Raw genomic sequence first — 23,467 nt, forward strand, 5'->3', positions numbered from 1 at the left:
GTTGGGAAGAGAAATGGAGCCAAGCATAAATTAAGCATCTTTAACAAAGTCACTGCATGTTGTCACAATTCAGGAATAATATAAACAGTGGAGATTTCGTTCATGTATTGATCAATGCATTTAAGCCTGCAGCCCCCTTCACAGGACCCCACTTTTCTGCAGGTCCTACTCTATAGCGTATGGACAGCACCGATGGTGTAATTGTTAGCATTACTGCCTCACAGTACTGAGGTCATGGGTTCAATACCCACCATGGCCCTAACTGTGCGGAGTTTGTATATTCTCCCTGTACTTGCGTGGGTTTCCTCCGGTTTCCTCCCACAATCTAAAAATATACTGGTAGGTTAATTGGCTCCCCCCAAAAAAAAAAAATTAACCCTTGAATGTCTTTGTGTGCATGTACATGTGGTAGGGAATATAGATTGTAAGCTCCACTGGGGCAGGGACTGATGTGAATGGTCAAATATTCTCTGTAAAGCGCTGCGGAATATAAGAAACTGCTAATAAATAGCTCAAAATAATTACCATATGCAAAGCTATGAAAATAAAATAAAACAGGGTGCATGAGAGAATGTGGCCACAAAGAGACGAATTTAAAAAAGCCCTCTTTTTTTATTCAAAAGAAAAAAAGGTTAATTTTTTCTACTGCAAGAGCTGTAAAGTGTGCCGTTTCAGTCCAGGAGTGAGCCGAGTGTGCCATATAATCTATGGGGTGTTGTTACGTCTGCAGTATCAGTCCTGGGGGGCTGCACTTTTTAAAATAAAAGAAAAAAAGTGTTTTGATTTTTTTACTGCAAGGGCTGCTTAATCAGATGTATAGTTTCTGGGGTGCTGCCCTTTTTTATTAAAATAATTAAAAAGGTTTTCTCTCTTTTTTTACTGCAGGCGAGCCGCCATGTGTGCTGTATAATTCCATGTGTGCCACCATGTGTGCCATATCAGTCCTGGGGTGCCACCATCTGTGCAATATAATTCCATCTGTGCCACCATGTGTGCTTTATCAGGTCAGGGGTTCCGCCATGTCTGCCATATAATTCATGGGGTGCTGCCAAGTGTGCTGAATCAGTCATGGGGTGCTGCTAAGTGTGCCGTATCTGTCCAGGGGTGCTAATAAGTGTGCAATATGATTCCAGTGTTTGTGCCGCCCACTTGAGTCCCTTAACTTAGTCATCCAGCTACCCCGGTGCAATAGAATAGACTGGAAATGAGTGGAAATGAATATTATTGAGGTTAATAATAGTGTAGGAACAAAAAATTCTGTGATTTTAGTGGGTTTTTTGGGGGGTTGCGAAAAAAATACAGATCCAAAACTAAAACCCGAAAGGGTGATTTTGGCAAAACCAATACAAATCCAAAACACAATAAGAGTTCCAGATCCAAAACCAAAACACAAAAAGAGCCCGGTGTACACACGTAGTCAATGCTTTGCCTCAGAAACCTCTACCAGTATATGTATCTTCTGTGCGTAAAGCTGCAAAAAACAAATCCATCTTAGTCAAGGCTGAAGTATAGGTTATGTATTGTCAGTGCTGCAAGAGAGGCGGTATGTGGTGGTACGGCGTACCACTAAAACTTAGTGTGCCGGTACCCCGTACCGCCATAAAAAATTACCCCCCCCCCCGAACATTGTGCGCATGAGCGCATATGTAAGTGGTGGGGGCGTGGCCTATACAGGTCCACCGCCCCCCGCCACAGCAGATTCCTTATGGAGGGGAGGGGCGGGGAGCGCATTGCGTGTCTCTCCTTCCTCTACCTTCCCAGCAGGTATAAGTTCCCTGATCTAATGCTTCCTGATTGTCAGTGCTATGGTTGTCTATCCTGTGATAGTGGTTCTTTGCTGTTGCTGTGTTCTATGTCCAGCTTCCAGGCTAACCAGCTCCAGAGGATTCCAATCCCTGCTTAAAGAGACCTGCACCGATTCTGTTCTCAGTGCTGCCTGACTCCAGGGATGTTCTAGCATCATCTCTGAAACATCCATGTTCCATCACTGATCTCAAGCTCCATCGGTGTTCCAACATCAATATCTCCACGCCATCGGTGTTCCACCATTGATAGCACCACATCATCAGTATCTTCCAAGACTCCAGTGGTCAGTAACACATTGCCCATCATCTGAGTCTACTGCTAACTACTGGGACTTCATCAGTGTATTTACACTGACTGCACATACTGTATATTGCATCTCTGCTAAATATCTGTTGGGACTTCATCAGTGTTCCTACACTGCACCCCTATTGAAACTTACCACCGATGTTACCCTCTGCAATATTACCCCTGAGTTTGTGCATGTGATTACTGTTTACATTATCCTGATGCTGATTTATCAAGTCATTTACCAACTGGTGCTCTCTGTACCATCTCCTGCAAGCATAATAAAAGACTTGTTTTACAATTACCCTCTCCTCTATTCAGGTCATGCCTTCGGGCAACCCTATTGGTTACCATATCCCGGAGTAACCCATATCAAGGGTTCTGGTATCAGTCAACCCTTACGTTGTGGCATCTGGTTCATACCAAAGCTTAAGCGTGACAGAAAGAAAGGGCCACATCGCACCAGTGTATGGGCACCGTAAGCCTCTACCCCTACAAGGCTGGTTGCTGCTGATCGGAAGTAGCATGGAGGTTAATCTATGACAAAAGGGAGCCAAACAGTGATGATTTTAGTGAAACAAGAAAAAAAAACAGATATGTGAATGCATGGATTATCAAAGGTGCATGAGTGGCCGGCCGATGGGAGGGCTCGCCCATAGTAAATACATCTGTTGTAGGGTTAACGTCTTTTTTTTGAGGAGCTCTTTAATTACAATGTAAATATTGTATTACCATTATGACATGAAGGAAAGTGACAATACAGTATGGGGTTATGCGATTTTGCAATGCCAACAATTATGGAACAACTGCACATGCGCCTGGGCCACAACTCTCCAGCCAGTGACAAATTTCAGCAAATTTTTTATTTGCAAACCAAATGCAGTTTGATTGACAGGATGCCACTTGTGGGTGATGTTTGTCCGTTTTCTGGGAGAATCAGGAAAAATGCTTGTGTACCCAAGCATTTTTAAGAAGGGTGGGACATCAGCCTGGTTCGATCACGCACACAGAGTAGTTTCTGGGCTACACAAAGACTGCACAGACTCGGAAAATCATTAGATGGTGAGTAAGCTGAATATGGATTTGCAGCTGTATGACGAGCCCTTCGCAGATTTGAACAGGGTGGGATTTCACTCTGATGGGGCGGAGGCTATCTGATCGCAGGATGCTGCAATTCTGCACAGCAGCGACCAGGTCTGAATCAGGCCCTTCAAAATTGCTCCAATGCAAAGCTTGGACAGATCACTAGTATATTTTATAGAGTTCAAACATTAGTATATCTACTATTCAAGCTGTTCATGCAGCCACATTAGGGAGCAGATAATGGTAATGGTACGGTACACTTTACAATCCATGTAAAAGGAACAAGCAATCCTGCAAAAAAATCTTTCTTTACACAACTTTTTTAGCTAGTGCAAATAAAAGCTCTGAGACTCTGGACTCTGAGGAAAACTGGCAGAGTCCAGTTGAAACAGCTGTCGGGTACAGCTGCTGTATGTCTCTTCTGCACATCAAGGAATAAAACCCTCTTTCTTCAACTATCACTTAGTGCCGGTCTGGATTCTTCACTGTGTGTGGGGGGTAAATGCTGTATACATTCCCTTTATGGACCAGGCACCGGAGTCTTGATTTATATGTATGGGGTGTGCCGCCCTGATACCCACTGTCTATATATATATATATATATATATATATATATATATATAGAGAGAGAGAGAGAGAGAGCGAGAGAGCACGAGAGAGAGAGAGAGAGAGAGAGCGAAAGAGAGTGAGAGAGAGAGATCACCACTGGCCGAATGAAATGGTAGGGGCCCACTGACGGGAGGCAGTGCAAAGGTATGGCCATCCAATTGAAGGGGTGTTGCAAAGAGCATTGCAATACCTGCACATTTTATACAGAGAGCATCACAGTGACCGCCATATAATGCAAGGGGCCTCTCAATGCCCTCCATATGATACAGAGAGCAAAGCAGTGACCACCAGTTGTGCAAGCGGTGAAAATTTATTTAGCTCCATTAGGGAGGTGGCCAACTGAAACCAGGTCATGTAAGCATTAGAAGCCACCCGCTTCTTGTCACTCTGGGAACATGTCTCTCTATTGCATTCCAAAACAACTTAGCTACTGTTTTGTATATGGCCATTTCTCTGAAATGGGGAACCTCTGCAGAAATTGATCCTCTGTCTACAATCAACATTCACTATTAATGTAGAAGATCAAATGGTCCAGATGTAGGAATGTAACCAAAGTCATCATCATACAACAGAGGTTCAACCAATCCATGCACCCTGTGTTGTCTTCTGCCCCCTCTCTGCACTCTACTCTTCTGTCCAGGGGAGGCTTCAGGGGGGGGGGGCTGAAGCAGAGTTCAAAATTTAAATAGCGGATGCACACCAACTGCAACCAACTGCCATTTCAAACTAGCTCACTGGCTGTGGATGTGGCTCCCTATTTGAACTGTGCTGCATCCCCTCCTCTGGATCTGCCACTGCTCCTGTCCATTGTCTCTTCAACTTCCTATATTACATTCTCCTGACCCTTGTCTTTTCAAATTCCTGCTCGCTATGTCTCTCCAGCCTCCTGCCCCATCACTTCAGCATCTTAGTGTCCCATCACTCCAGTCTCCTTCCAATCCGCTCTAGCCTCCTCTCCTCTTCATCTCCAGTCTTTTGTCGCTTGTATTTCTTCAACCTCCTATCCTCTTTGTCACTCAGCCTCAACCCCCACCCATAGTTCATTTACAAAGTCCCCTCTGTGTCTCGCAGACATCCCCTCTGTGTCGCTCAGCCTCCCTTTCAGTGTCCATCATTCAATCCTTAATGATGTTCCCAACTGGTGACTAGGAAAATAATGTAGATAACATTGTACTGACCACCATATATAGCAAAACAGTACAATACCAGCTATATAATGCAGAAAGCATCACGGTGTACACCTTATAATACAGAGAAGATTGCAGTGACTAGCCTATAATAGAGAAATGCTGTGTATGCCATATTGTACAGAGACCATGCAAAGACATATTCCCCACTATGCTGAGTGTTCTATCACGCAATGCATAAAACAGGACACATCTGTATAATACAGATGATTAAATTAACCATCATATAATAAATAGATCAAATCATGTTACATGCATAGAAAAACATATCTAAAATACGACCCTATCTCACACAAGAAACTACTAAATCTCTTATCCATGCACTCATTATATCCCGCAATGATTATTGCAATAGTCTCCTAACTGGTCTTCCCAAGAACAGATTCTCACCACTGCAATCCATTCTAAATACTGCTGCCAGGCTGATCTTCCTAGCAAGACGCTCATCGTTTGCTGATCCGCTCTGCCAGTCCCTCCATTGGTTGCCTGTATTTTACCGTATTCAATATAAAACTCTTCTACTCACATATAAAGCTATTACCCATACTGCACCAGCATATGTCTCTGCACTTATCACAATATATCTCCCATCTTGGCCACTCCGTTCTGCGCATGATCTGCATCTCTCTTTTGCACGAATCACTAGCTCCCACTTACTATTACAGGACTTTCATCGGGCTGCTCCCACCCTATGGAATGCCGTTCCACGCACAATAAGACTCTCTACTAGCCTCCAAAAATTCAAGCGTTCCCTGAAAACTCACCTCTTCAGGAAAGCTTATTATATTTAAGTACCACATGCATAACTCTCTGAGGCACTGTAGCTTCCCTTCTGGACTTGTAATTTGGTGGGACTGCTATGCTATTACTGGTGCCTGTCCTTGTGTTTCCCTCCTATGTCCCTACAGCCTGTAAGCTTGCAGCAGGGCTCTGCTACCTCCAAGTCTGTCTGTTGTTACCCAGTTTGTTTTATCTCTGTTTACAATTGTAAAGTGCAACGGAATCTGCTGCGCTATATAAGAAACTGTAAATAAATAAATAAATGTAATGCAGAAAGCATCACAGTGCCTGCCATATAATGCAGATAGTATCACAGTGACTAACATAGAACATACTGTAGACACACACATATTTATACACCCTCCCTCACCATTGACCATATTTAAACTAATACCCCTTTCACACTGCACTTGTTAAACGGTATATTGCCGTTTTTTTCCCATTTCAAAACGTTTAAGGCTGCAGTGGGAAAGCGCCAGAGTTGATTTACCGGTTAAAGATAACCAGTATTTCAACACGTTTAAAAAGCAGAGTCCTACACGTTTCAGAGCTGTTTTTTTGCAGTGAGAATGGCTCTGAAACGATATTTAGTAAAAACAACAGATTCCAGACCTGTGATAGGCTATCCCCTGCATTCTGCCTTGAAACGTGTTCAGGGGATTAAACGGGTTGACTGATGTGAATGGTACTTAAACGGTATTTAAAATGGTAATCTACTGCAATGTGAAGGCTCAGACCTGTTTTAAATACAGTTTCAAAATACCGTTTTTTAATAAAATTTTGCAGTGTGAAAGCGGTATCACAAGCCCAAATGCAACCCTCCAATCTTGTGCACTAACATTCAGAGGATGGAGTATGAAGTAAATACAATGTAAAAACAATATTGAGGAATTTTTGCTACTATGCTTTGAATAACTTTGGTAGAAAGACTGAAGTAATAGAAGTTTATAACTGAAAAGATCAGAGAGGTCAGTGGCAAACGCAGGATTTTCAGAAGGGGGTTTCCAGAGGGGCGGAGCAAAGCACGGAGATGGACACTTAGGTGACCCAGTATATGCCGGGTCAGTTAAAGTATTATAGATAGACCAAATGTATATAAATAATAATAATTAAAATATATATATATATATATATACATATATATATATATATATATATATATATATATATGCATACAGGGGCATCAACAGCATTGTAGACCCCTGGGCATAGCAATGTATTGGGGCACTTACCGATCCTCCAGCGGTAGGGGTGGGGGAAGCTTTGCCCCGGGTGGTAGGGGGTATTATATCAACTGCTCAGCATGTAGGGCCTGGATCAGTAATTTCCACTAATTACACTTTTACTGCACAGATGGTGGGAGATGGGTGGGAGAAGGGGGCATTGGGCTGAATGAAGGGGCCCTGATACATAACTTCCAGGGTGGTAGAGGATGTTTAATACGCAGAGGAGTGGTTTATAGTGGAGTGGGCTTATTATTTATAATTTTCTGGTGGGAGGACAGCTTGCTTGACTGCAGATATCTCCAGTTCCCAGAAATAGATTTCTTAGATTTTAATGGAATTAAAAACTAGAGAGTACTGGCAGTTGGGATTCCGAATTTTTGACTTTTGGAATCCTGACACCTGCATTTTTAAATGAGTTGTTAGAACTTTAAACCATCATTCCTTAAAACAACATGTCACCTACTGCAAACGCGCAGATTCATTGGGGGAAATGTAAAAGCCGGCTATTTGTGGAGACAGTGAAATTCCAGTGAGATGGTCACTAGATTTATAGAAACAATTAGTTTAAAGGCAAAATCAGGTTGGTGTTGCCTTTAACTAATTGAAGCTTTAAATCTAATGGCTGTCTCGCCAGAATTGTACCAGCTCCCACAAATTACCGGCTATTATCTTGCATGGACCCAATAAGTCCATACCTCATTTTAGTTAGGAGAAAAACTATTTGCTTTACAGACAATTAGCTGGTGAGTCCATAATATAACAATTAAAAATGATGCAAGGAAAAAGAAAGTACGCATTTTTAGGGTACTGGGTGACCTCCTGACAGTTGGGATTTCAACGCACACTATACTGACATCGAACATGTCCGACAGTCGGGATCCGGACTTAAAGGGACTGTTCTTGCAGGGACCCAATAAGTCCATACCTCATTTTAGATAGGAGAAAAGAGGATTTTGGTACTTACCGGTAAATCCATTTCTCTGAGATCAGCAGGGACCACTGGAATCACATCGGGTATTAGAGCTGGGAATGCTGGGAGCTAGGCACTTCTTAATAATAATTAGGGGATACTGGCTCCTCCCCTCTAAGACCCACAATCCCCCAGTGAGGAAATTGGCCCACCAGAGGAAAGGGTTACAGAACAAAACCATAACACAACCATACATACAACACGCAGGTATCGGACCGGGCTGCAACAGCAACCACAACAGGCAGAATCCAACAGCCGGGCGGGTGTCCAGTGGTCCCTGCTGATCTCAGAGAAATGGATTTACCGGTAAGTACCAAAATCCTCTTTTCTCTGACATGCAGCAGGGACCACTGGAATCACATCGGGGAGGTTCCAAAGACCAAGCCCCGGGAGGGAGAGTGCTGGGGATTCTGTAAGACCAGACGACCAAAAGCTGAAGCTGAAGTTGCAAAAGTATCGAACTGGTAAAACTTAACAAACGTGTTCTGAGACGACCAAGTGGCCGCTCTGCACAACTGAGAGATGGTAGCCCCTCTCTCAGCAGCCCACGACGTACTCTCCGATCTGGTAGAGTGAGCTGTTACGGAGACAGGAGGCACCTGTCCCGCATGAAGATAAGCACTACGGATCGTCCACTTGATCCATCGTGCAATTGTCTGTTTTGACGCAGGCCACCCCCTGCGTAATGCGTCATAGAGAACAAATAAAGAATCCGTTTTGCGTATAGACCTGGTTCTCTTGACGTAAATCCGAAGAGCTCTGACCACGTCCAAGGAGGATTGCTCCGGTGATTCTCCTTGAAAAGCTGGAACCACGATAGGCTGGTTTATGTGGTATGAGGATACCACCTTCGGAAGGAACCCTGCCTGGGTACGCAGCTCTGCTCTGTCCTCGTGGAAAATTAGATAAGGGGGCTTGCATGACAGAGCACCCAGCTCTGAAACTCTGCGAGCTGAGGCCAGGGCCAGTAAAAGAACTGTTTTCCAGCACAAGAACTTCAGTTCCACCCTGTTCAGTGGCTCAAATGTCTCAGACCTCAAGAAGGCTAGTACCAAGTCCAGATCCCAAGGAGCTGTGGGAGGCACGAAGGGAGGCTGAACTCGGAGAACCCCTTGAAAAAATGTTTGTACCTCAGGAATGAGGGCCAATCTCCTCTGAAAGAGAATAGACAAGGCCGAGACCTGGACCTTGAGAGAACCCAGTCTCAGACCTCCATCCAACCCCTTCTGTAAGAACAACAGAAGGCGGGACAATTTGAATATCCGGAATGGCCAGCCCTTACCCTCGCACCAACCCGCATATGAGCGCCATATTCTGTGATAATGCGCTGCTGAGGCGGGCTTCCGGGCCCTTAACATCGTAGGGATTACAGCTCTTGGAATTCCCTTCTCCCGCAAGACCTCGGTCTCAACAGCCACGCCGTCAAATGTAGCTGTGGCAGATTCTGATGAAAGAAGGGTCCCTGAAGGAGCAGATCCGGTCTGAGGGGCAACCGAACTGGCTCGTCTGCCAGTAACATCTGGATGTCTGAGAACCATGTCCTGCGAGGCCACCAGGGTGCTATGAGAATAGCCTGCACTGGCTCCCTCTTGAGTCTCTTCAGTACTTGGCCCAGAAGTGGAAGTGGCGGGAACAGGTAGACGAAGCTGAACTCCCACGGGGTCGACAGAGCGTCCGCCGCTATGGCCTGAGGGTCTCTTGTACGCGCCACGTACGTTGGTAGTTGGTGGTTCTTTCGAGACGCCATCAGGTCCACCTCGGGAACTCCCCACCTGTCGGTGAGTTCCCGAAACACCTCGGGGTTGAGAGACCACTCGCCTGGGTGAAGGTCCTCCCTGCTGAGGAAGTCGGCCTCTAGATTTTCCCGACCTGGAAGGAACACTGCTAGCAGAACTACTCCTGATCGTTCTGCCCACTGAAGAACCTTCTTTACCTCCTTCATGGCCATGCTGCTCCTCGTGCCGCCCTGCCTGTTCACATAGGCGACTGCCGTGGCATTGTCCGACCTTATCTTTATGTGTTGACCCTGAAGGAACTCCTGAGCCTCCAACAGAGCATTGTAGATGGCTCTGATCTCCAACACATTGATGGACAAGTGCCTCTCCTGCAGGTCCCACCTGCCCTGGAGGCAGAGATGAAGTACCACGGCACCCCAGCCGCGTAGACTTGCGTCCGTTGTCAATACAATCCAGTCCTGGACTGCAAACCGACGACCCTCTGTTAGATTCCTTCTGTGTCTCCACCACAGTAGTGAATGTCTTGCCTCGGCCGACAAGAGGATTCTTTTGTGCAGATTCAGGTGCGAGCCCGCACCCTTTCTGAGAAGATCCAACTGAAACGGTCTTGAGTGGAAACGTCCCCACGTCAGAGCTGGGAAGGCTGACACCATCTTCCCTAGCAGCTGAGTGCACAGATGGAGGCTGATCCTCTGTGGAAGTAGGATCCTCTGCACTAGGTGTAAGATAGCCTGGATCTTGTCTTCCGGCAGGAAGATTCTCAGAGACTCCGTGTCTAGCCAAAGGCCTAGGAACAAGATCCTCCTGGATGGAACTAAAGAAGATTTCTTGAAATTCATTATCCACCCCAGGCTGGTGAGCGTCTGAGTGGTTAACCTCGCATGACTCTCCAGTAACTCCCTCGATGGGGCCTTGATTAGGAGATCGTCGAGATAGGGAATTATTGTCACCCCTTGACATCTGAGGTATGCGACTGCTACTGATAGAGTCTTGGTGAATACTCTGGGCGCTGAAGATAATCCGAAGGGCAGAGCCCTGAACTGAAAATGATCCCGACCGATGGCAAAACGAAGAAAGGCCTGGTGAGGGATGCAAATCGGGATGTGTAGGTAAGCATCCTTGATATCCAATGATATCATGTACTCTCCTGGCTCCAAAGAAGCAATCACTGAGTGGATTGATTCCATCTTGAATGGTTGATACGAGACTAACAGATTCAAAGGCTTCAGGTTGAGAATGGGCCTGACTGACCCATCCGGTTTGGGGACTACAAAGAGGGTTGAGTAGAACCCTGTGTTCCTTTGAGCTGCTGGGACCGGCATGATGACCTGAGCCTCCAGCAAGATCCGAATGGCTTCTAGCAGGCTCGTTCTCTTTTCCTGAGATGTTGGCAGAGCCGTTGTGAAGAATCGAACCGGAGGAGTGGAGTCGAACTGAATCCGGTACCCTTCTGATACCACTCTGCGAACCCAAGGATCCTCCGAAAGGGAGAACCATTGGGTTCCGAAGGCCAACAGACGGGCACCCACTGGTAAACTGTTGACTGAAGCTGGTAAACCGTCATGCCACCGGCTTCTGCTGGGGCTTAGGTTCCTGGGCTCTTGGAGCAGCCTGAGGGCGGGCTCTGGCTCTGGACCCTCTAGAGGACTGGAAACCTCTTCCTCTCCCCCGAAAGGTGCGCTGAGTCCGAAAGGACTGAAAAGACGGACCTGCGAACTGTCTTCTGGGAGGAGGAGGAGCAGCCGACGGTAAAAATGCCGACTTCCCTCCCGTCGCCTGTGAGATCCATTTGTCTAATTCAGGCCCGAAAAGGATGTCCCCGGAAAAGGGAAGACCCTCCACAGCCCTTTTAGACTCCGCGTCCGCCTGCCAAGAGCGAAGCCAGAGGGCCCGCCGTGCAGAAATGGCGCTAGCGGATATTCTGGAAGATATTAAGGATACATCCTTAGCCGCCTCTCCTAAGAACATAGCAGACTCCTTAACATGTTCAGCCAAGCAACGAATCTCATCTATAGGCATACCTGATTCCAATCCTTCAATGATTAGTTCTGCCCATTTAACATTTGCCCTATTTACCCAGGCCGAGACTATTGCCGGTCTGAGTTGAGTCCCTGCCGCTACATAAATGGCCTTGAGAGTAGCCTCCATTTTTCTATCTGAGGGATCTTTCAAGGCTGAAGCCCCTGGGACTGGCAGTGTTGTTTTCTTGGACAGACGGGAAACTGAGGTGTCCACCGGAGGTGGAGTCTCCCACTTGCTTAGGGCCGCAGGCTCAAAAGGATACAGAGAAGGGAAGCGTCTGGGAATCTGAAAACGTTTGTCCGGATTCTTCCATGCAGCCAGAAGCTGATCCTGATTTGGACAAGGAAAGACCACTGATGTCTTCTGAACCCCTCCAAACAGATCAAACTCCTGTGGCTCTGGTCTGGGATCCTCCGGTAAACGAAGAACCTCCTTTACCGCCATAATGAGAGCCTCTATCCCTAAAGGAGTCGGCTCTCCCTCAGGAATGACATCCTGAACCTCTTCCCATTCACCATCCTCCATTTCGTGAAATGGATCTTGTTCCTCCTCCAAATCATCTTCCACAATAATAGCCTGATAAGGTCGCTTATTGCTAGATGTAGAAGGCCTCTCTGGTCTGGACATGGAGTTAGCTAACCCCTCCACCGACCTTGCTAGGGCTGTAGCCCAAGATGGCTCCGCTCTGCGAGCCAGCGCCAATTCAGAAGTGAGCTTTGACATAGTACCCACTAAGGTAGAGGCCCACTGGGGCGCCTGAGACCCCGCCAGTGATGCAGATTCAGCACCTGAACATGACTGACAAACAGTGGCATTACCCTCAGCTGTGTATTGAGAAAACTTAGCTGAACAGACAGTACAAGCAAAGACCTTCTGAGAGGCTTTGGATCTGCCCGTCATGATCCCCGCTCGCCCGGTCCAACACCAGCGCGCGATACAGGTGCAAACACACACACACACTGAGTACAGATACACCTCTCACAAGCCAAAAACCTCAGGGTTCTGTGAGACCTGGAGGAGAATGAGCCCTATTAGTGACAATACAGCGCAAAACACTGTGTCAGCAATAAAACTTTTAGAGCCTTCCAAGCTGCAGTAACCTGTGAACAGGAAAGAGTCAGCTTACTGTGTATCTGTGTAATGGCCGCGCCATGCCGGCCTCCGTTTTACAGCGAGTCCCCTCTCTCTCTGCTTAGCCAACCTGTGGCGTTCTGACAACGTCCAGAGACACCCGCTTGCTAGCGCTCACCTGCAATACCTCCGGCACTTATTACAGCCGCGTGGTATAGTACAGCGATACGCGCCTTGCAAGATGGCGGCGCCTCACTCGCTGCAGAGACCCGCGCACAGCGCGGCTGACGGAGAAGCGGGGGACGGCGTGTGGCAAGTGCGCTCAGCGCTCTACTCACCACCGGAGGCTTCCTTCGTGACTGGCGTCCCCTTTGCTGGAGGGGCGGCAGGAGCACGGAACCCGTGCAGGCAGGCACCTTTAGTGAGGTCCTGACTGACGACCTGGAACTCCAGGGGCGCTGAATGCCCGGACCCACACCTTTCAGTAGGTGGGGAAGGGATTCTATCAAGTAAAGATGAAAAAATTCTATTGAAAAGCCAACGCTAGAAAAATGTGCAGGAGCAGAAAAAACTGTGACCTAACTCCCTGGCACAATTTTCTCACTGGGGGATTGTGGGTCTTAGAGGGGAGGAGCCAGTATCCCCTAATTATTATTAAGAAGTGCCTAGCTCCCAGCATTCCCAGCTCTAATACCCGATGTGATTCCAGTGGTCCCTGCTGCATGTCAGAGAAAAACTATTTGCTTCACTGGTGGACAATTAGCTGGTGACTAGGATGGCTACCATAGTAACAACATGGGCTCGACCCTCACACTGGGCAGTAGTGATCTGACATCCATTCTAGGTAACTCAACCATTGGGTAACTTACTCACCATCGGGCAGCCTGTGGCACTCATGGCGCCCATTGCAGAGGCCTCTTCCCTTACCCTAAAGTGGGTCAACATGTCTGTTTTGTGTGATACAGGTGCAGATTTATTATAGGGGTGCTAAGCATGCCGCTATAACACTTCCTGCTTCGCCTCATTAGCGAGGCGAAGCAGGAGGGGAGACCGACAAGATGTATTAACATCTTGTCCGCCAAAGTGGGGAGCGCTAACTCCCCCCTCCGGCGATGTCCCCTCCTGGAGACAGCGCATCAGTTAATACTGATGCGCTGTCTCCTTTCACCCGGCCGGCTCACTGCGCATGCGCAGGATCTCACTACTCACGCGAGATCCCCAGCGTAGCTCAGAGCCAGCAGCAGGGACAGTGCCATTTGCCGTTTGTCAATAGTACCGATAATAAGTACTTCCCAAACACTTCTGAATCATGCCTTTTATACTGGTAATCAATATCCCATGATTGTCACCTTCTCTAGCTGCAGCTCACGCACAAAACAACTGGTACCACTGAGCCACTTCCCCCCTTTGTGACTGTGAAATGTCAACTTGTGGTGAGGAGCCTCAGTGCATGAGCCCCATTGGCTAAGCTTTATATAGATGCTGGCCAGCTAGAGTTTTAAAAGGGGTACAGAACCAACAGGGTATAGATAGCTCGAGTTCCATTCACATATTCAGGACAGTGCACTAATAAGATGATATGCAGGTGAAAACGTTAAGGGCACATTACTTTAGCTGCTGTAGCATCACTGGCTTGTCTATGAGCCTATCAATCCACACAGTGCATTTCTGCAAAGCAGATGTGCAAACCTGTCAATCACTTTGTTACTGTAAGTTAAAGAACATCTTCCTCCTCACATAGAAACTTGTGGCAGAGGAATGATAAAGACATGAATCATTCGGCTTCATTACACAAAGCCTATGTAATAAAGTTAGAATGGTTTTACCTGATCAGGTAAATATAGAGGACATCAGGACAAAGAAGTAAATACATGTGCTCCATGGTAGAAGCTGCAGTAGGTATTACCCCAGCGATGTAGCCTCCCCTACATTATGTTGGTCCCATGGTGTATTTATAATACTCAGAAAACTGTGCTTGCAACTGGTCACTTTTCTACTTTTTTGCCAGCGGCACCATCTTTTATATGATATACTCTGAAAAATGAGCTGTGAAAACATACACAAGATGGCGCCACTGCAAATTATATGTATGTGTGTGTATATATATATATATATATATATATATATATATATATATATATATATATATATATATTAGGGATGTGCACCTGGCCACTTTTCGGGTTTTGGGTTCTGATTACCTTGAGGTTTTGGGTTGGCAAAGCAAAACATCTCCTAAGTGTTTTGTGTTTGGATTTTTTTGGGTTTTGGGTTCTGATTTTTTGATAAAAAAGCATAAAAACTGCTAAAATCGCAGAATTTTGTTTTTTTGTTTTTTGCTCCTACGCTATATTAACCTCAATAACATTCATTTCCACTCATTTCCAGTCTATTCTGAACAGCTCACACCTTTTTTAGGGCAAAAGGTTGCACCGAGGTAGCTGGATAACTATGATAAGCCACACAAGTGTGCGGCACAAACACTAGACTGATATGGCACACTTAGCATCCCCTCTAGGCTGATACTGCACACCTAGAATTACCCCTGGACTGATATGGCACAGGTAGCATCACCCCTGAACTGATACGGCACATTTAGCATCACCCCTGGACTGATATGGCACACTTAGCATCCCCCCTAGTCTGATACGGCACACCTAGCATCACCCCTGGACTGATATGGCACGCTTAGCATCACCCCTGGACTAATACAGCACACTTGGCTCACCCCAGGAATTATTTGGCAGACTTGGCTCGCCCCTGGACTGATATGGCACACTTAGCATCACCCCTGGACTGATACGGCACACTTGGCAGCACCCCATGAATTATACGGCAGATTTGGCTTACCCCAGGAATTATACGGCACAGATGGTGGCACCCCTGACCTGATACAGCACACATGGAATTATACGGCACAGATGGCGGCACCCCTGGACTGATACGGCACACATGGCGGCAGGCATGGAATTATACGGCAGACAAATTCCTGCAGTAAAAATAAAAATTTGTATTCTTTTAATTATAAAAAAGAGCAGCACACCTTACTTAGCAACACCCCATGAATTATACAGCACTCTTGGCTTACCCCTGGACTACAGCGCATTTAACAGCCCTTGCAGTAAAAAAAAAAAAAAAACTTATTTTTATTTTCATTAAAAAAAGGGCAGCTTCCCTGGTCTGATATGGGACACATGGGGCACCCCTGGAATTATATGGCACATATGCGGGCACCCCAGGACTGATACAGGACACATGGGGGCACCCATGGAATTATATGGCACACATGCGGGCACCCCTGGACTGATACAGGACACAAGGGGGCACCCATAGAATTATATGGCACACATGCGGGCACCCCTAAAATAATGTAGCCCCCTCTGTAGCACTAGCAGCAGCCCCCTATGCATAAATCACCCCCCCCCCCCCCAACATTTCATCCCCCCAGCATGTTTCCCCAGCAGCTCAGCTCAGCAGACACCACGGACACATCTGTGCTGTCTGAAATCACCAGCCGACCTCCGGGAACTATATATCCCCAGGTCTCTGTCGAGAATCCGACAGCGGGAAGATGACGTCCGGCCTCATTTTGAACTCAGAAAAATGACGGCGACCATCGAACTCCCGGGATCCGGCCTCGGATCAGGTAAGTCCGTGGGGGTTCGGATCTCTAGGATCCAAACCCGCTCATCTCTAATATATATATATATATATATATATATATATATATATAAATAATATTTTTTTACCTAAATGCCCACGTTTGGTTTAGGGTAGCCAATCCCAGGATTGGCAGGATCCCTGAATTTGGCCCTAAAATCTAAGGGATTTGATTCCCGAGATTGGAGCTTCCAATATTGGGATTCCAGGATTGGCAATCCTACTTTAACCTGTTGCTCAATTTTGACATTTAATTCATTTTATCTATATTTTTTCCAACATTGTATTTCATTTTACTCATTCACTATTATTTTCTCTTATCTTTGCCACACATTTATCGCACCCTGTTTCCCTCTTCACGCCTGCTCACATTTGCCTCACTCCTGACCTTCTCTGTTCCCTTCATCCTCTCACTTGTTGTTTCATACTTAATTGGATTACTCAATCAACCTGATTTTACCCACTTGTCTCCTCTCTGACAGTAGTTCCTTTCCTGTTACCTTCTCTCTCTCACTCTGTTTTCTACCACATCCTCGCAAATCTACTACAGACGCTGCCTGTCCTCCCAAATCCCTCTGTCTGCTTTCACTAACCTACCCTCTCACCTTTGGTTCCTCATGGCTGTTAATCTCTCAACTTCACTTTCTCCAATTGCTCCTCCCCCCTCCCATCCCATACCTATCCTGACCACTCGCCCCCGCACCCCCACCCTCCCAACGACCCCCCCTCGCTTCTGCAATCCCAAAAACCTTATCCACATAAATACACAACCCACCCCCCCTCTTTCCTGTGCACTATGGAACGCCAGATCCATCTGCAAAAAACTCCCTGCCATCCATGACCTACAGTATTCATCTCTAAAGCATTCCACCTCCTTGCTATCACCGAGACCTGGCTCTCCACCTCTGATTCTGTCTCTCCAGCTGCTCTCTCCCATGGTGGCCTCTCTTTCTCTCACACTCCCAGACATGACGGTCGCCAAGGTGGCGGTGTGGGTTTTCTCCTCTCAGCCTCATGCACCCACAGTGTCATTCACCCTGAACCCTCTCTCCTTTTCTCCTCCTTTGAGTCTCACTCTATCCGTCTATACTACCCCTACCACCTCCGTGTCGCTGCAATCTACCGCCCCCCTGGCCCTATCTCCCAATTTCTTGACAACTTCGCCGCCTGGCTTCCACACTTCCTCTCCTCTGACCTGCCATCTGTCATTCTTGGTGACTTTAACATCCGCTTGGATAACCCCGCTGATCCTGGCACCTCCAAACTCCTCTCTCTCTGCTCCTCACTTGGCCTATCTCAGTGGACTACCTCTCCCACCCACATCCAAGGACACTCCCTCGATCTCGTCTTCTCTCGCTCTTGTTCCCTTACTGACTACACTATCTCGGCTTTTCCTCTTTCTGACCATCACCTCATCTCCTTCTCCCTCACTGCTTCCCCCTCTCCCACCCCCCCTCCCAAGCGCATTGTGTCACGGCATAACGTCAACACACTTGATCTTGCTGCCTTCTCAAACACGCTGTGTCCTCTTCTCGCCCCAATCGCCCTCATGTCCTGCCCAAACCTCGCTGCCTCCCTCTATAATGACACCCTATTTTCGGCATTGGACTCTGCCTGCCCTCCCTCCTCTATCCCCCTTCGATGCTCCAACCCCCAACCGTGGCACTCGCCTATCACCCGATTCCTTAAAAAGTGCTCTCGCACTGCTGAGCGCTTCTGGAAGAAATCACGCTCCCTTGCGGATTATCTCCATTTCAAATTCATTCTTTCCTCCTTCAGCTCTGCCCTTGCTCTGGCCAAGGAATCCTACTTTAAGTCCCTCATCCTTTCGCAATCATCCAATCCCCGCAGGCTCTTCGCCACCTTCAACTCCTTGCTCTCCCCCCCTCCTCCAGCTCTTCCGTCCTCCATCGTAGCCGTTGATTTTGCTAACTACTTTTCAACCAAAATCTCCTCTCTCAGGACTGCCATCACTGCTGCCATGACCTCACCCTCTCCCTCCTCCCCTCCTACATCTCCACTCCCCTCCTTCCAACCCCTGTCCTCATTTTACCCCACCACTGCTGCTGAAGTCCACTCTATTCTTCAATCCGCTTCTCCCTCCACCTGCCCGCTCGATCCTATCCCCTCCAATATTATCCGTCGTCTCAGTCCGTCAGTCTGCTCTCACCTGGCTCACCTCTTTAATCTTTTCCTATCCTCTGGGATCTTCCCTTCCTCCTTCAAACACGCTCTTGTCTCCCCAATTCTCAAAAAAACAAATCTGGACCCCAACTCTCCATCCAACTACAGGCCCATCTCCCTCCTCCCTTTTGCCTCCAAGCTCCTAGAACGTCTGACCTATAATCGTCTCCTAAGCCACCTTACTGCTAACTCCATTCTAGACCCCCTCCAATCCTGGTTCCGCCCTTTACATTCCACTGAAACTGCCCTGACCAAAGTCACTAACGATCTACTATCGGCTAAATCCAAAGGCCTCTTCTCTATCCTCATCCAGCTTGATCTGTCGGCTGCCTTTGACACTGTTGACCACCCTCTCCTGCTCAACACCCTCCGCTCCTTTGGCATCACTGGCACGGTCTTCTCCTGGTTCACCTCATACCTCTCCGATCGCTCCTTCTCCGTCTCCACTCCGAGCTCCTCCTCTCCTACTACCCCGCAGCCAGTCGGTGTTCCCCAAGGGTCAGTCCTTGGCCCTCTCCTCTTCTCCCTCTACACCACCTCTCTGGGCACCCTCATCAGCTCCTATGGTTTTCATTACCACCTTTATGCTGATGATACCCTAATCTATCTCTCCTCCCCCGACTTATCCCCATCACTCCTGTCCAAGGTCTCCGAATGCCTCACGGCCATCTCAGCCTGGATGACCCAACGCTTCCTGAAACTAAACATGGCTAAAACTGAACTTCTAATCTTCCATCCCCCGAACATCCCCACTTCTCCCACTATCTCCATCAGCATTGGTGAAACCGAGATCACCTCCACCGACCAAACGCGCTGCCTCGGTGTCATCATTGACTCCTCCCTCTCTTTCACCCCCCACATTCGTGCTCTCTCACAGTCTTGCCGCTTTCACCTACGCAACATCTCACGCATCAGACCATTCCTCTCCACTGACGCGACCAAAATTCTCATTCACTCTCTTGTCATCTCCCGCCTTGACTACTGCAACATCCTTCTTTCTGGGCTACCTCTCACCCGCCTCGCACCTCTCCAATCCATTCTTAACGCTGCTGCTAGGCTCATCTTCCTCTCCCGCCGCTCTACCTCCGCCTCCCCCCTCTGTCTATCTCTTCACTGGCTCCCCATTCCTTTCCGAGTTCTATTTAAACTCCTCACCACCACCTACAAGGCTCTCTCCTCCTCCACAGCTCCCTACCTCTCTTCACTGATCTCTATCCACACTCCCTCCCGTCCTCTTCGCTCCATCGCTGACCGCCGACTGACCTCTCACCTAATCACCTCCTCCCACTCCCGTGTCCAAGACTTCTCTCGCGCTGCCCCCCTGCACTGGAACAACCTCCTGCCACCCATCAGGCTATCTGATTCCCTTACCTCCTTCAAGCGCTCCCTCAAAACCCACTTTTTTCGACTAGCCTATCCCTCCTCCTAACCTCTTTTGATCCTCCTATCCTGCCTCCGTTCCCCTCCGTTCCTACTTATCCTATTGTATTTCGTTCGTCCACCCACCTATTTTTAGTATGTTAACTCTTATGAGTAGGGTCCTCCTTCCTCACGTACTCACCCTACCTCATTACCTCACCTGTCCTCCTGTCCTGTTCTTCCCTTCCTCTACTTCATCTTCAGTCTCCTCGACAATTTCCACACCTACTTCTGAACTGATGCTGATTTTAGTTCTACCAGCTATACCCCTATTCATACTGTATTTTTCAACACACCCTGTACGTTACCTTGTCATTTGTTTTTTTTGTTTGCTATGTACGGCGCTGCGGACACTTTGCGGCGCCTTATAAACAAAGGTACTACTACTACTACTACTACATGCGCAATCTAATGCCAGGCAGCATCTGACCGGGTGCTGGCTGCTCCTGCCTGTCAGAGGTCGCACTGCGTAGCCCACCATGCTGCTTCCCCCCGCCACACCAGTTCAGGGGTCATACCGCCCACAAACCTCCCGCTGCATCGATCTCCTACCACCTGTGGATCCAGCTGCTGCCACAGGCCAGCCCCATGAAATTTATAATGTGGGGCGGCTGGTGGAAATCATGTAAGGAACTAGATAGATAACCGCTACTGCCAGCTAGTGTAATGCCTTGGGGCAGTTTGCTTGTTGCCTTATGTTGGTCCCATGCTCTGGACTTGAACCTTGGGAATGTTAAAGGGCCACCAGATGAAGTCTCCTTTTCGTGGTTGGTGGGCCAATATTTTAGGCCAAAATAATGCTAAGCACCTTCATTTTGCTCTGTTATAGTGCAAAGTTTATTATAATTATTAAGATTAGCAGCCTTTAGTATGGTTATGATATAAAGGGTCAACAGTGTCTATGTTACCAGTCAACAGGTCGACACTAAATGATCAACAGTCACTAGCTTGCTATAGACAAAAAGTCGCACATGCAAAAGTTTGACACAAAAATGTTTGACACCTCAAAAGGAGTTTTTCACGTTTTTTTTGTGGCAATTTGTAGATTTCAGCATGTGGACCCAAAATAAGTGTACTTTATTGCTCGCCATGCATTGGGCCCGGTACTTCGCTACCACTGCACTCTGCACACTTTACTATTTACCGTCCAAATGCCTGCCCCCCCCCATCCCCCCCGCCTCGGAATTATGAGAGGGGATGTACGGGAACACATCCCATCGCATGCGGCCAAAGGGAAGAGAAGTAATTCGATGGTCACGGACCATCGAATGAATTCTCTCCCCATCGGAAATAAAAGTCAGTCTACACTGACTTTTATTTCCGTCGGAGTCCACTGAAGATGGGGCGTGCGCCACTTACGATCGTTACAGCATCACCCCCACTGTTTAGTATTTAGAGTACGCATCTGCATTTTGTCTTTTCTAATGACGGATGGCTAGTTTGCATCAAAGTGGATTTTATTTCTGTCCTATTAGTAACTCTCAGTTGGTAGTAGCCCATGTTTTTATGAAATTAGTTAGCCCCTAATGTCTTTAAGTTGCCATGCCTGTTTATTAGATTGTGTTATCGTAAATCTGAACTGAATAATATTTCCTGCTTCTTTTTTTATGACCCTCATTTACCTTTTTCATTGGACAACCGGATTGTAATCATTGCCTTTAAGGCAAAATCATATAGAGCGATTCAGTCTGCTCCAGTGGCTTCCCTGTACAGTTATCCCTGCTCTGCTCATGCCAGACATAGAAACGTATTTATACCAATCTGAGAGGTAGCATGAAATCATTCTGAAGATACAGCTACTGTATATCATTGTGAAGAAACAGAATTCAGAATGAAGACTACACAGTTGCAAAACAGATGGACTGAGCAGGTAATTATTTTACATATTTTATAAAAATATGTAGTATTATTACTATTATTATTATTGTTATTATTTATTACCAGGTAGTATTATTATACATTAGAAATAAGGCAGTATTTGTGAGAGTATTACTTTAAACTTGAAGTAAGGTGCCGGCAATATTATTTTTGCCATAGATTGATACAGATGATACTACACTACTTGTGGAAGAAGAATCTGACAGAAAACTTACTGCCAATGTCTGCTGGGCAGGGTTTAACTTGATAAATGCCATCCTAGGTACAGGAATGATTGGTAAGTAAATCAAGGTTTGATAGTCAATAACTATTATGTACAGTACAGTAAACATCCCACATAATGATACATAGAGAATTACTGATAGTGATATACAACTGATCCTAGAGTTCTCCCGACAGGTTAATGTTTGCAAAATGCAGTGTGTCATTTGCGTTTAGAGGGGGTTATTCAGTAAGGTTTACAAAAGCAAAATCTTTTTTGGGCAAAACCATGTGCACTGCAGGTGAGGTAAATGTAACATGTGCAGAGAGAGATAGATTTGGGCCGATTTTGACTATCTGGTTTGGCTAACTGCACTTGCGATTTTAACTATATACTATTCAGCCCTAAGCCAAATACATTATACAAGTGACACATCAAAATAGACTTGCCTGAAAGTACACCCCTAAAATTTTATTAGTAATACAGACAAATCTGATGACTTTTTAGAGGGTTAAATACCAATACAGTGTTTATAAACAAAAGGGTGATTTTTAAAAAAATGTTATCACTCATTTTACAACGTCCTCTCTCACATCGTCAATGACTACATGCCCAGTGGAGGGGGGGGGGGGATCTGGGGAGGTCACTGAACGATTGAAGATATTGTTAGTGATTATGTTAGCTGTTATGTGTTTATGCGCTTGCAAAGGATAACCTTCTATAAATAGAATATTTGTCTGATAATGAGTGGAAGTAGAGTGCAGATCAATATTGTATGGATATTGTATGATTCAGATTAAATATTATACATACTAGTCTTAAGGCCCATTTATGCTTATGCAATTCTCAAAAGTTTTGTAAAGTGAAGATGTTTTTCATTTAATGGACCCTTATAGGCCTTTAACCCCTTTGGTGGTATGCCCGGAAATTTCTTGGGCTGAGCTGTGCTGCAGGAGAGGGCTATCCCAAGAAACTTTAAAGAAAGGGTGCGCCAGTGGTTCCTCCAGCGGTGAACCACTGGCACACCACTATCCACCCTGTTGCCGATCCTCCCTGCTGCCCCGTCAATGCTCAGGGAGGATCAGGGCCGCTCGGGGAGGATCAGGGCCGCTCAGGTAGGCCGTTCGTGTGTTCAGGCATCCAAACACAGAAATGTCCGAACAGCTGAGCACCCGAACACTCAAGTGCTCCTGAGTCCCCCCCAAAGCAGCCCCAAACTTCTCCAAGCAACCGCAAACAGCCGAAGCCTGCAGCAGCAGCAGCTCCAGGGGAGCAAGGGCTGCTGCAGAAGGCAGCGGCAACCCCTTCTGTGGTGAGTATTTCTGGGGCAGGACAAACCTGCCCTGGTA

The 23,467-nt window shown here is 46.9% G+C and overlaps 1 protein-coding gene across 1 annotated transcript in view; it reads left to right on the forward strand.

Moving 5' to 3' along the window:
- Nucleotides 1–23,467, forward strand: part of SLC38A11 (solute carrier family 38 member 11) — a 95,136-nt gene that overhangs the window by 13,716 nt on the left and 57,953 nt on the right. Inside the window, exons 2-3 of the mRNA XM_083152069.1 lie at nucleotides 21,702–21,908; nucleotides 22,076–22,193. Of these exons, the coding sequence (XP_083008195.1) occupies nucleotides 21,870–21,908; nucleotides 22,076–22,193 (157 nt within the window). The 5' untranslated portion in view covers nucleotides 21,702–21,869. The remainder of the gene's footprint in view (nucleotides 1–21,701; nucleotides 21,909–22,075; nucleotides 22,194–23,467) is intronic.

Source organism: Crinia signifera, chromosome 7 (genome assembly GCF_055691185.1).
Source record: "Crinia signifera chromosome 7, ASM5569118v1, whole genome shotgun sequence".
Taxonomy (NCBI): domain Eukaryota; kingdom Metazoa; phylum Chordata; class Amphibia; order Anura; family Myobatrachidae; genus Crinia; species Crinia signifera.